This window comes from Mobula birostris, chromosome 21 (assembly GCF_030028105.1).
Source record: "Mobula birostris isolate sMobBir1 chromosome 21, sMobBir1.hap1, whole genome shotgun sequence".
NCBI lineage: Eukaryota > Metazoa > Chordata > Chondrichthyes > Myliobatiformes > Myliobatidae > Mobula > Mobula birostris.
The window spans coordinates 41,581,278-41,593,395 of record NC_092390.1 but is presented as its reverse complement, the minus strand read 5'-3'; the positions used below and the strand labels follow the sequence as shown (position 1 = coordinate 41,593,395).

Sequence of the window (12,118 nt, the reverse complement as noted above, 5' to 3'; positions counted from 1 at the left end):
TTTTTAGTGGGGGGAGAGTGCAATGCCCTGGTTAAAATTTTTACTGCTATGCTCTAGGTATTTCAACTTAGCAGTTCTGTAAGAGTAGTCTGTTCTACTTTCACCCTGTTTGGGTTTGAGCTGAGTTAAGATGCTTTGTTGTTCACCTTAGGAATGAGATGTCAGCCAAACAGGACAGTGGAATTGGGAGAAGATTTGGGAGAACACTGGTGTGGGGAGGCCTTTGCTGGTGGAAGCTGGGAGAAGAAAGGAGTGAAGATGGCTGAGGATGCCATCCCTGTTGCCCAAGGTGCTTTCTCAGATGAATGGCTTCTAGGAGAAAGGAGCAATGCTCCCACGGGAGACCCATTTATTTGAGATGGATTTTAAGCATCATTCTGAAGGTGGTATGTGCTTTGTGCTTTCACGCAGACCGAGGGTCCAACGCATGAGTGACAGATAAGTTTAAGATCAGCTCCAACTTAAATGCACATTTGACTTTTAAGAATAATGGGCCGTTTTGTTTTTTTTCTCTTTCTTTCCTTTAATAGCTCCTTGGTTAAGCTAATGTTCATAAAATTACTTTCTTTACAATTGTTTGCAGTGTACGATCTGTTATTTCTTGCCGATGGGTGATTGCTGGGGTCAGTAAATCACACAGCATTGACACAAACCAGGGTTTGGGTGGGTGAAACATCCTAACCTCAGGGATCTGACAGGGCCAAAGTCATATACACCCTAGATGTACGAAGCCTGAGAAAGTTGGGTTTCTCACTGCAGAGTCCAGTGGCTGTTAGCAATGGGCTAATGAGCTGCATTTCCAGAGTCACCCAATAAAAAGGGGTTTCATATACAATACCTTAAGAATCATGAATACAAGAACTTCTCTGCCATCGAGCTTTGCTGCAAACTATTGTGGCCTTCTCTTGCCATGGATGGTGAACCTTTTTGAGACTATAGTTATAGTCATACTTTATTGATCCCGAGGGAAATTGGTTTTTGTTACAGTTGCACCATAAATAATTAAATAGTAATAAACTATAAATAATTAAATAGTAATATGTAAATCATGCCAGGAAATAAGTCCAGGACCAGCCTATGGGCTATGCGCCCAATCTGGCTATAAGCTTCTAAAAAATTCTTGCACTTGCCATGGTAATTTTGAGCAGAGACTATTATTGATTAATGAATTAGTAATAATAATTATGAACTTTTTAAGGAAAAAGGATGAGTTCCATTGCTTATATATCTGTATTAATTATTTTAATTAATAAAAACAGTTTGAAATAAAAACATTTTAGAAAACCTGTTCAAAATTATAAATATTTATAAAGGACTATTAAAAATAACATCTTTCCTATGTTATATTGTTATTGTATCTCATATATAACATAATAAATTTTAAGCTTTGATGCATATTCGTAAAAGATCAAAGAAAAAATAAACACACTTTACTGTGTGAGACTTGTTGTTGCACTAATAAGAAATATTTTATATCCAGCTTGGATTGGTGGTTTTGAGAGCTCTGCCCTTTGCTGTAGGTTCAGCAGTAGTCTATTCCTATAATTTAACTTGACCAAATTCATCACTGAAAACAATGATTTACATAAATATGCATGGAAGTGCTAAACTGCATATCATATTTACTGTTATTATCATTGAATATCTAGTGTTCACCCACAAATAACAGGAGAAAAATTATAAACAGAATAAAGCCAATGCAAACTGGCCCAACCATTTGTTATCAAATATTGATGTGTACACCAGCTTTGCAATGACTTCAAAATGCATCATTCGAGTCACATTCTCACAATTGAGACAGGATGCGCGGCAGAAACCTGCAGCAAGAAGCAGAGGAGGTGTATTTGTTAGGTTACCTGGAGAAATCAGCAGTAGCAGGGCATTGCATTTGCAGTGGCCATAGGGTTGACTCTGATGGCACAAAACTACTGTGCTGCACCAGTGGCTTTCGGGATCGCCTGGTGAAGGAAGCCATTGAAACAAAACTAGAGAAAAATAATTTTAACTGATTGGATGAGAACTAATCAATCAGGAGGGACAGAAGACGGGGGTATAAATACCACCAGACTAGACATGCCCAGGCATCATCCTGATGAAGGTGACAGAGTTTGTCATCGAAAGATCAGTTAAGAGTTAACCAAGAAGCTGTTGCCAAGCTGGCAATGAGACATTTCCAGTGAAGACATCTCACTGCACTTGGGTTATAAAAAAATATTAACTGCTTCATTTGGCAATAAAGATAATCATTATGTATTTTTTTATTATGGGTGGCGTTTAAAGAATCAAGGAGCAGCACTCCATGGCACATGCTAACAAAACTTTGTGCATACCATCTTGTTGTGGCAATGGTTTGCCAACTCCGTCCTGTGCAGAACTGATTTCTCATTCCCACTTTAAGTGTTTTATTACTAACATATAGCATATTAAGTTGCAATTTACAGTTGTCATTTAACCTTCTGGTAGGATTTTGAGTTGCAGAAAGGAGCTTGACCATCTGGAGAAAGCCCCCAGAGTAAAGAAGGAACATGCAAACTCTAAGATCCATATAAGTTTTACATTACTGGGAACTAAAATCCTGGAATGCAGGGGCTAACATATGAGGAGCTTTTGTTGGCTGTTGGACTATATTCATGATTAGAGTATAGAAGAATGAGAGGGGATCTCATAGAAACATTTTGAATGTTGAAAGGGTTGGACAGAGTAGATGTGAAAAGGCGGTTTCCCTTGGTGGGTGAGTCCAGGACTAGAGACCACAGTCTTAGAATTACAGGGTACCGATTTAAAACAGAGATGAGGAGAATTTTTTTAGCCAGAGGATCATGGATTTATGGAATTCATTGTCACATATAGCTGTGGAGGCCCGATCACTAAGGGTGTTTAAGGAGGAGATTGATAGGTATCAAGAGATATGGGGAAAAAGCCGGAAATTGGAACTAGATGGGAGATTAGTTTAGCTCATGGTGGAGTGGCGGAGCAGATTCAATGGGCTGAATGGCCTACTTCTGCTCCTTTGTCTTGTGATCTTTTTTTTGCAGGTATTTCACATAAAGTATGGCATCAAGAAAAGAATAGGTACTCTGAAAACATTCATGTAATAGCAATTCCTTGGTTACTATTCCATGTATTACCAGTGAGGTTCATGTTCCCTATAAAAATTATGCAAGTAGTAATATAAACGTGCATTATCAGGACAACATAGAAGCTAAAAATTTAGTTTACACATACTTTATAAGAAAGAGGCATAATCTCTGTGGTACTTACAGAGTAAATGTAAAGTTAAACTGCGACAAAAGAGGATTCAAGTATTCTTCCATTGATTCGATAATACCAGAGAAATCTTCATCAAGCACATGCTCATATTTTGGTGTAGGTTTTGTTTTCTTTTAATTTTAATATGAAAAAGTAAGTTAAAACAGAATCAGTTACAGAACAGTTATACCACTGAAGGAATCAGCACAGTTCTGTGAAAGAGCCGTGCAATTAGTTTTACACCATTGCCCTCTCCCCATCGCCTTCTAATTCTTTTCCATTGAGAAACTTAGCTGATTCCATTTTGAACTCTCCAGATGAATCTGCTTCAGTACTGACAGTGCACTCCAGATCCTTGCTGTATTATAACATTTTGTTTTCTCCCATCACTTTAGGTTCTTTCACCACACATTTTCATTCACACCTCTTGGCTCATGATTATTTCACCAGTGAGAAATGTTTCTCTCTATTTTGTGATTTAGAGTATTCTAAAAGCTATTACAAAATCCTATTAAGAACAATTCTAGATTCTCTAGTCTCTCCATATAACAATTCATTACTGGAATAATTTCTGTAAAATCCCACCTGCACTATTTCTAAGGTTTTCATGTTTTCTAAAACAGTATTCAGACTGGATGCAATTATTGCCAAAGCACTGATGTTACACAACTTCTTTCTTATGTACTCCATGCATTCATTTATAAAGTCAAAATCTCTTTATATTTTAAGTGTTTTCCAACCTGCCAATAAACTATATTCCAAAGCCTCCACATTCTTGTGCTTCTTTTAGAACTGTTAATTTTAGTTTATATTGTCTCTTCTCAGCTTTTCTAACAAATTACTTCTACCAACACTGCATATTTTCAGCATTAGATTTTACCTATTATCTATACTGCAAGCCTGTCTGGATTTATTTATTTATTTATATTTCGAGCTATAGCATGGAACAGACCTTTCTAGCCTCACAGCCCACCAATTTAAACTCTCGCCAAATCACAGGACAACTGACAATGACAAATTAACCTACTAACCTGTATACCTTTGGATTGTGGGAGGAAACTGGAACATCTGGAGGAAACTCAAGCACACATGGGAAGGAATGTACAAACTTGCTAATACTGGTATTATTATCCTCCTCACAATTCAGCACCATTCCAACTTCTACATTACAAATGAGGTCATTATGCCCTGTACATCCAGGCTCAAATCATTTTTTTAAGAAAAAGAGTGATCCCAGTGACATTTTGAACTGCTACAGCTCAGGAAATCTCCCATATAACACAACATAATGCACAATATAATTTAATGCCAATGCAATATTCTCAGGACCATTTACAGTTGCAAAGGTTTTATTACTGTATGATGTCCTGGGATTGAAGTCTATCGCTCTTCATTTTCCGTGATATTGAAACGTCAATGGTTACAGATACAGCATACATCATGTGGCTGCTTCCTTTACTGTGACTTTCATCTTTAGGAATTCATGATTTAGGTTTTCATGTTTTACTGAAGCTTGCGGAGGAGAAGATATGGTTGGTGGTAGGAACACATTGTAGTTGCTACGTTGAAGAATCGTGCTGGATGTGGAGGCTGTTGGGATGAAAACCAAGGGAGCTCCAGAACAACACACACAAACTGCTGAAGGAACTCAGTGTGTCAGGCAGCATCTATGGAAATGAACGGAAGTCTATCTCTGCTCTGTCTATGGGTTTGGCAGGATAAGAACAGAAGGGCAGGACATAAAGGACAAAGACGAGAAAATCTGCAGATGCTGAAAATCCAAGCAACACGCACACCCATACACATGCTGGAGGAGCTCAGCAGGCCAGGCAGCATCTTTGGAAAAGAGTAAATAGTTGACACTTTGGGCTGACACCCTTCTTCAGAAGTGGAGGTGGATGATGACAGCTCCACCAACCACACTGCAATGGTAGTCAAATTTTCAGAAGGAGGACATCTCAGAGTAGTGGTGGTGGAGATAGAGAAAACAAGTGAAGCCAAGGGTGTGAGGAGATGCAGTTTAGGCTACTTAGGTATCAATTGGATTGAGAAAAGTATCATTTGATAGTTCTTCTACTGAAATGCAGACAAAGGGATCATAAAAGGGGAGAGAGATGTTGGAAACAGCCCAAGTGAATTTAACGGCAGGTGGATGTTAGCAGCAAAATTGATGAAATTGACAAGTTCTGCAAGGGTGCAGAAGGTAGCACCCATGTAGTTATTAAATGTACTGGAAGACTGATTGAACTTTACCTCTGTCTTCAAAAAGACAAGGATGAAGTTCATGCTATGATAAAGGGAAGTGGGCATAAAAAACCACTAACCCACAAAAACATCAGCTAAAGTTGCATAGCTGAGGGTCTCATGATAGTTTCCTTGATGCTGTCAATATGGACTAGAATCCGAGAAGTGTATTTCTATCCATTTTTTTCTGCATAGGAGGCAAAGAAAATAACAATAGCTCCATAATAAACATAGAATGATAAAACCAGGTAAACTCACCATTTCTGGATTTATATCTTCATGTAATTTCTGAAATATCTTCTTCCTTTGCATTACGTGATTATTTTGGTTTTCAAATTTTAACAGATTTTGAGCCAACTTATTCTTATAATTGGAGATCTTTGCAATTAAACTTGAAAATAGTTGTGAATTTACAGGCACACGAAAAATTTTAGCTTGTGTTGGACCTGGACCTAAATTAGTATAACATAAATATTTGAATCCAAGATGCGTATAATGATTCACCATGACAAAGTAAATAAAGCTTAATTATGTTAAAGTACACAATTAATGTTATAACTCATACTAAAATAATTACTTATTTCTAAAGATTAAAGATAAATATGGATCTATTAACCAGTGAAGTAATTTATTGCCCTTTAACATTTTCAGCATGAAGCCGAAGTCAACATAAAGTCTATAGCACCTGCCCGAGTACTTTCTGTAGAAACTAATCAGCAGTTTCCTTGGAATGGCACCAGTGGGGATTTGCTTTTGCTTTTCAGTGAGCATTTAGTTGCACATAGTTATTTAGATGGACTATTGAGCTCCAAAACAGAGTTGGTTTCAAATTAACATTCTAGGCCAATAGCTATTATGATCTGCGTGCTTTGACTACTCAGTCTAACAGCCTCACTAATATGGTCAGAAGACATATTATATTCCTGGATGGAATATAAAGGTGTTGCTTCTCCTTGGCCCTCAATGTGGTAAAAGAGGAGGTCATGTCGGAACAGGAATGGAAATTGGAATAAAAATGTTGAGTCACCAGGAGATTCCGCTTTTGATGGATGGAGCGGAGGTGCTCAATGAAGCGGTCCCCCAAATTATAATCAGTCTCATCAATGTAGAGGAGGTGGCATCAGGAGCATTGTTGGCCTGTGTACCTTTGCTCACAAGTCACTGTAAATTAGCATGAAGGTATAACAAGCAAGTAACAAGACAAAACACAAGAGATTCTACAGATGCTGGAAATCCAGAGTAACACACATTAAATGCTGGAGGAACTCAGCAAGTCAGGCAACATCTATGGAGGAGAATAACAGTTGCAATTTAATGCCGGGACCCTTCATCTTGTGACCTAAGGCAAACTGTATATCGGCCTTTATCGCAAGAGGATTTGTGTAGAATGAAAATAAGAACAGTACAAGAATAAAAATAACTTGCAAAAATGATAAAGTGTCCTAGTGAGACTACAACTAGAATACTGTGAATAGCTCTGGTCTCTGCATAAGGAAGAGTAAGGAAAGCGGAATGAAGTTCACCAGTTTGATTCCTGGGATAGGGAATTTGTTCACTGAGGAGAGGTGAATCAGAGGTGTTCTTTATACTTTATACTTCATTGTCGCCAAACAATTGGTACTAGAATGTACAATCATCACAGCGATATTTGATTCTGCGCTTCCCACTCCCTGGATTACAAGTATTAAATATTAAAAATATTAAGAATAGTTAAAATTAGTAAATATTAAAAATTTAAATTATAAATCATAAACAGAAAATAGAAAAATGGGAAGTAAGGTAGTGCAAAAAAACCGAGAAGCAGGTCCGGATATTTGGAGGGTATGGCCCAGACCTGAGTCAGGATCTGTTCAGCAGTCTTATCACAGTTGGATAGAAACTGTTCCCAAATCTGGCCATATGAGTCTTCAAGCTCCTGAGCCTTCTCCCGGAGGGAAGAGGGACGAAAAGTGTGTTGGCTGAGTGGGTTGTGTCCTTGATTATCCTGGCAGCACTGCTCGACAGCGTGCTGTGTAAAGTGAGTCCACAGACGGAAGATTGGTTTGTGTGATGTGCCGTGCCGTGTTCACGGTCTTCTGCAGCTTCTTTTGGTCTTGGACAGGACAACTTCCATACTAGGTTGTGATGCACTCTAGAAGAATGCTTTCTACGGTGCATCTATAAAAATTAGTGAGGGTTTTAGGGGATAGGCCAAATTTCTTTAGTTTTCTCAGGAAGTAAAGGCGCTGGTGGGCCTTCTTGACAGTGAATTTATCAAAACACACAAAATTCTTATGGAGTTATTCAGAGTAGATTCAGTAATGATGTTTGCCATGGCAGGGGTTTCTGAAACCAGGGATCACAATATAAGAAGTTAGCCATCCAGGTTAGTGATGAGAAGAAATTTCTTTACCATAACAGTGAATCTATGGGACTTTTGAAATCAGAGGACTATGAGGCTTAGTTGCTAAGTACATTCAAAACATAGATCAATAAAGTTTTGGATGTTAGCTGAATCAGGAGTTCTGGGGTTAGTTTAGCAAAGTGGTATTAAGTTAAAAGATGTGCCATGATCTTGTTAAATGGCAGAACAGGTATGAGGGCCATGTGGCCTGTAACTGATCCTATTTCTTATGATTTTCAGTTTGCAGCATGCAAGTCAGCCAATAGTAACTTCTGATATGTTATACATACATATCCATGGCCTCTGCTTTTATTTTGCTGAATACATGCCAAATTCCTAAAACAGATATGGGAGCCACAAATAACGTTCAACCATATTTTCATTGGCATGAAGCAAAAATTAGGAGCGTCGTCACTATCAAAAAGTAGGGGAAATGAGGGTCTTAATTGAAGATCTAAGGACAAGCTTTTATCACTAAATAGCTGGCCTGAAGAGACAAAATGTAGGGATAAGCAAAAGAAAAAAAGTTAATAAAATAAATTGACTAAGGATAAAGTCGGTGGCATCCGTTAGTCTCGCGAGACCATGGATCTGTGCTTGGAAAGCATCGCTTCTCCTCTCCAGGGCGCAGGCCTGGGCAAGGTTGTATGGAAGACCGGCAGTCTGCCCATGCAGCAAGTCTCCCCTCTTCACGACACTGATGTTGTCCAAGGGAAGGACAAGGGCCGATACAGCTTGGCACCAGCGTCGTCGCAGGAGTTGCCAGAATGAGGTTGAAGACAACGTCGGGCTGCCTTAGGGATTCCAGCTCCAGATTTGTCCTCAGGGTTTACTCCCGCAGCCATTCCCATGAGTGAGTATGGCTGCAAGGCAGTGGAGGTTTGAAATCAGAGTTTTCCCTCTCTTAGATGGACTTCCTTCCCAGGCTGACGAGCTCCATCTACCGGAAGCACTGGTCTTAAGGTGTCAGGACCCACCTTCACCCCTTCTCCTGTCAGTAGAAACAGTTCCGCCGGGCTTAGATGCTAAGCCACAGGAGAAGGCCAGGAGTTGGACTTGGTTATCAGAAGCTATTTGAGGCACATGCCGTGAGGAGCACTTTTAGGTAGTGGGAGCTTGTCCCCACTACCACTCCTCGGCTTGACAACCACTAAGGATAAAGAAAATGGTAAATATAGAAAAGTAGAGCCGCATGCCTAGATCCAGTGGTCGATTGAGTAAAAGCAAAAAAAAGATTGTTTTATAAAATACAGATTTTACCTACTTTAGTTTAAATACAGTTAATTTCTAACAACAGCTATATGGCATTGCTAACTAAAACTAAAAATATACTCAAGGTGTTCATGGAGACTTAATCCTTAATTGTTCAGCCAATTACAAGTGACATTAGCAGACATCTGGCAATTTGCTCTCAACAATCACAAAAGGTTAAGAATGATGCAGAAAATAGAGGAAATAAATTTGTTCTTGATAGAATTAGGAAATAAATCAAAAATTAAAACTGAGTATAGACATGATAGAAGACAACACCTTCAAAATGATGTGGGAACATACAAAGAAACCTGACGGATATGCAAAGCAAAATATTGGTACATTGCGCCGAAGTTGTGAATAAGTGTTTTAATGAACTCACATAGTTTGAAGCAATTTCATTTTAACTTTTCAAATAGTAAATAATAAAATATATGAATACAAGAACTGTAGAAGTTACTATTTTGGAGAAGAGCAAACTTTTTCTTACTTTGACGTCCTTTTGCCTTTTTCTCAACAATGGATTTTTGTTTAGGTTTTTCAAGAAGTGCTCCATACAACAGAGATCTACAAGATATTTATATACAGTATTTGTCATTTTCATACCCACAAGTAGGTAAATTGTGTAAAGTATAATAAGGCATCTCACTCATTACATTTTCTACGCTGGACCTATAGTATGAACTGGATCCTAGGGATAAGTTGGGCATCCCTGGAGTGCGTGTGTTGGGATCAGGATATGTGAATAACCTGCAGCATATGGCTTGATACTGGCCCATTCACTATTTGTTTTATGTGTTCAATGATATGATTGGTGTACCAGTCACCATCAATTCACAAGTTATTACACTAGAATTTATCCATATGTCCCAACTATATTTGCAGCTAGTATGTAATTAAATTAGTTGATGCTGATTGAAGCCTTATAAAAGGGAGATGCATTGTGAACCACATTGCACACCACGCTGGAGATTGCTTGCAACCGTGGCAAATCAAGGAAGAGATTGGGTAATCCAATATAACAAGATGACAAACAAAGAACTTGCAAGAATTAAAGGAAGACTGACAAATAGCAGTAAGAGTAGGTAAAGAATTAGATCACTATCAGGCACCAAACTCTGAGGTGATAAGGAACTGAATGCAATATGCACATTGTTGAAGTCACCCCACACCACAAAGACATATCTGAGCAACTATTTCATCCAAGATGGTGCAAATTTGAAAATGAGTTAATGGCAAACTGAAAATCAATACAAAAAAAATTGCAGATGCTGGAAGTCTGAAACAAAAACAGAAATGCTGGAGATATTCAGTATCAAAGAAAAGTAAAACAGAATGAACATTTCAGATCAAGCACCCTTTCCCTGAACACTTATTAGCCAGTCAGAGTAGTTTGAAACATTATCCCATACTGATTTGCTATTGATGGCAATAGTTGTGTGCCATCTTCTGCAAGGGATAGAGGACTGTTAGTACCTTGTCATCCATCTGGATAATGTAGCTGGTGTTGGGCTAGTTGGTGGAAGCTATGAAATTGGGGTAGACTTAAGAGTAAAAGAGTTTGAACATATTTGTACAGATATTTGAATATAGATTTAGTGATATTTTCACTGACCTTGATCATGAATGCATGATCATTATACTTCAAATACATTGTTTCCATGTCCTTAAGGGCCCACTTCTGAAGACTGCAGCCTCCTCTTCCTGATAATCAACAATGTATTTGCAGGGCCACCTGTGGTCCTATACACACAGCAGAACCCTATTTCTTTCCACCTCATTGACAGACCTCCTGAGCTTCATCTTAAAATTGTCTCACCTGCTCTGTTTTTGACTACCATGGCTCCCACTAAGTGCTCAAAACCCTTGGAATAACTAAGAAAGATAACAGCTTCCTTATTATAAGGTTTCAATGAGCATCAGCCACTCAGAATTTTAGGCTCTGTGGGATGTGCTTAAGTGAAAAGCAGTACTGTCTAGATACTGAAATTTTTCTAATTAGGGCTGGGCACAGATTAAATATTAAAGATTAAGATTAGCTTCATTACTTCTCACACACATCGAGACATACAGTGAAATGTGTCAATGACCAATGAATTTTGAGGGTTGTCCTGGGGACATCTTTACACAATATTTTACCTAAATATTATCAGAGGAAGTACTTTGAACAAAATAGAAATTCATAGCGTACCTGTCTTCAGAATGTTGAAGAACAATTATATTAAAATTGGAAGGAAATTCACTCAAAAAGTTGAGATGCTGTGGTTGAATTATAGTATTTTTCCAAGCCTGCAAAGTAAAAGAAAATGAGGAATATCAGATAAGAGTAGCTTTACATGCTTGAAGTTAAAGTAATGTAAAATTTTATCAATATATACTTAAAAGAAAGCCTCTTTAGGTATAGTATTCCCTGTCTTCTTTGACTTCTCAGAAATTGTGCTGAATAGAATACTACTTAACATACTGATTATTAAAATTGTGGTATAAGCAAGTTTAATGATTTTTTTTATACAGCAGAACATTTCATGACAATGAGCTTTGACATCAATTGTAGTAGCTACTATATAATAAACAGCAAAATAAATTTATCACTGATTCGTGTTTAATTGAACCTGCATATATTGATTTATATTCTAGTTGATTCAGGTCTTCAGTTTCCCTTTTGCCAATATATCTTACCTTCCTTCTGTTGCTGTCCATCACATGCTCTGCTCAAACACCATCCAAAATACAAAGGAAATGTTCTAAATGAAATTTTAAAACCAAATCTTAACAGCTCCACTAAAAGTCATACATAAACTGAACAGAAAAGTTGGCATTTTGTTTGTGTTGTAAACAAGTGTGAATCACATAGTCAGAATTCTGTACCCACTTTTGTTGGGAATGAGGTTTATTCTTCCACCCTTCATAAAGATATTGTAACCATACTGTGGGAAAGAGTCTTGTTATTCATTTCATTATTAAAAATAAATGTTGAAATTTTAAATTTAC

At 37.9% G+C, this 12,118-nt stretch overlaps 1 protein-coding gene across 8 annotated transcripts in view; it reads right to left on the bottom strand.

The window, feature by feature from the left end:
• cfap46 (cilia and flagella associated protein 46) overlaps window positions 1–12,118 on the bottom strand; it is a 196,643-nt gene that overhangs the window by 45,097 nt on the left and 139,428 nt on the right. For all 8 annotated transcript variants that reach the window (XM_072239758.1, XM_072239765.1, XM_072239761.1 and 5 more), the window contains 4 exons: window positions 11,319–11,416; window positions 9,618–9,694; window positions 5,752–5,945; window positions 3,262–3,380 (listed from right to left, as the gene is read on the bottom strand). In XM_072239758.1, the coding sequence (XP_072095859.1) occupies window positions 3,262–3,380; window positions 5,752–5,945; window positions 9,618–9,694; window positions 11,319–11,416 (488 nt within the window). The remainder of the gene's footprint in view (window positions 1–3,261; window positions 3,381–5,751; window positions 5,946–9,617; window positions 9,695–11,318; window positions 11,417–12,118) is intronic.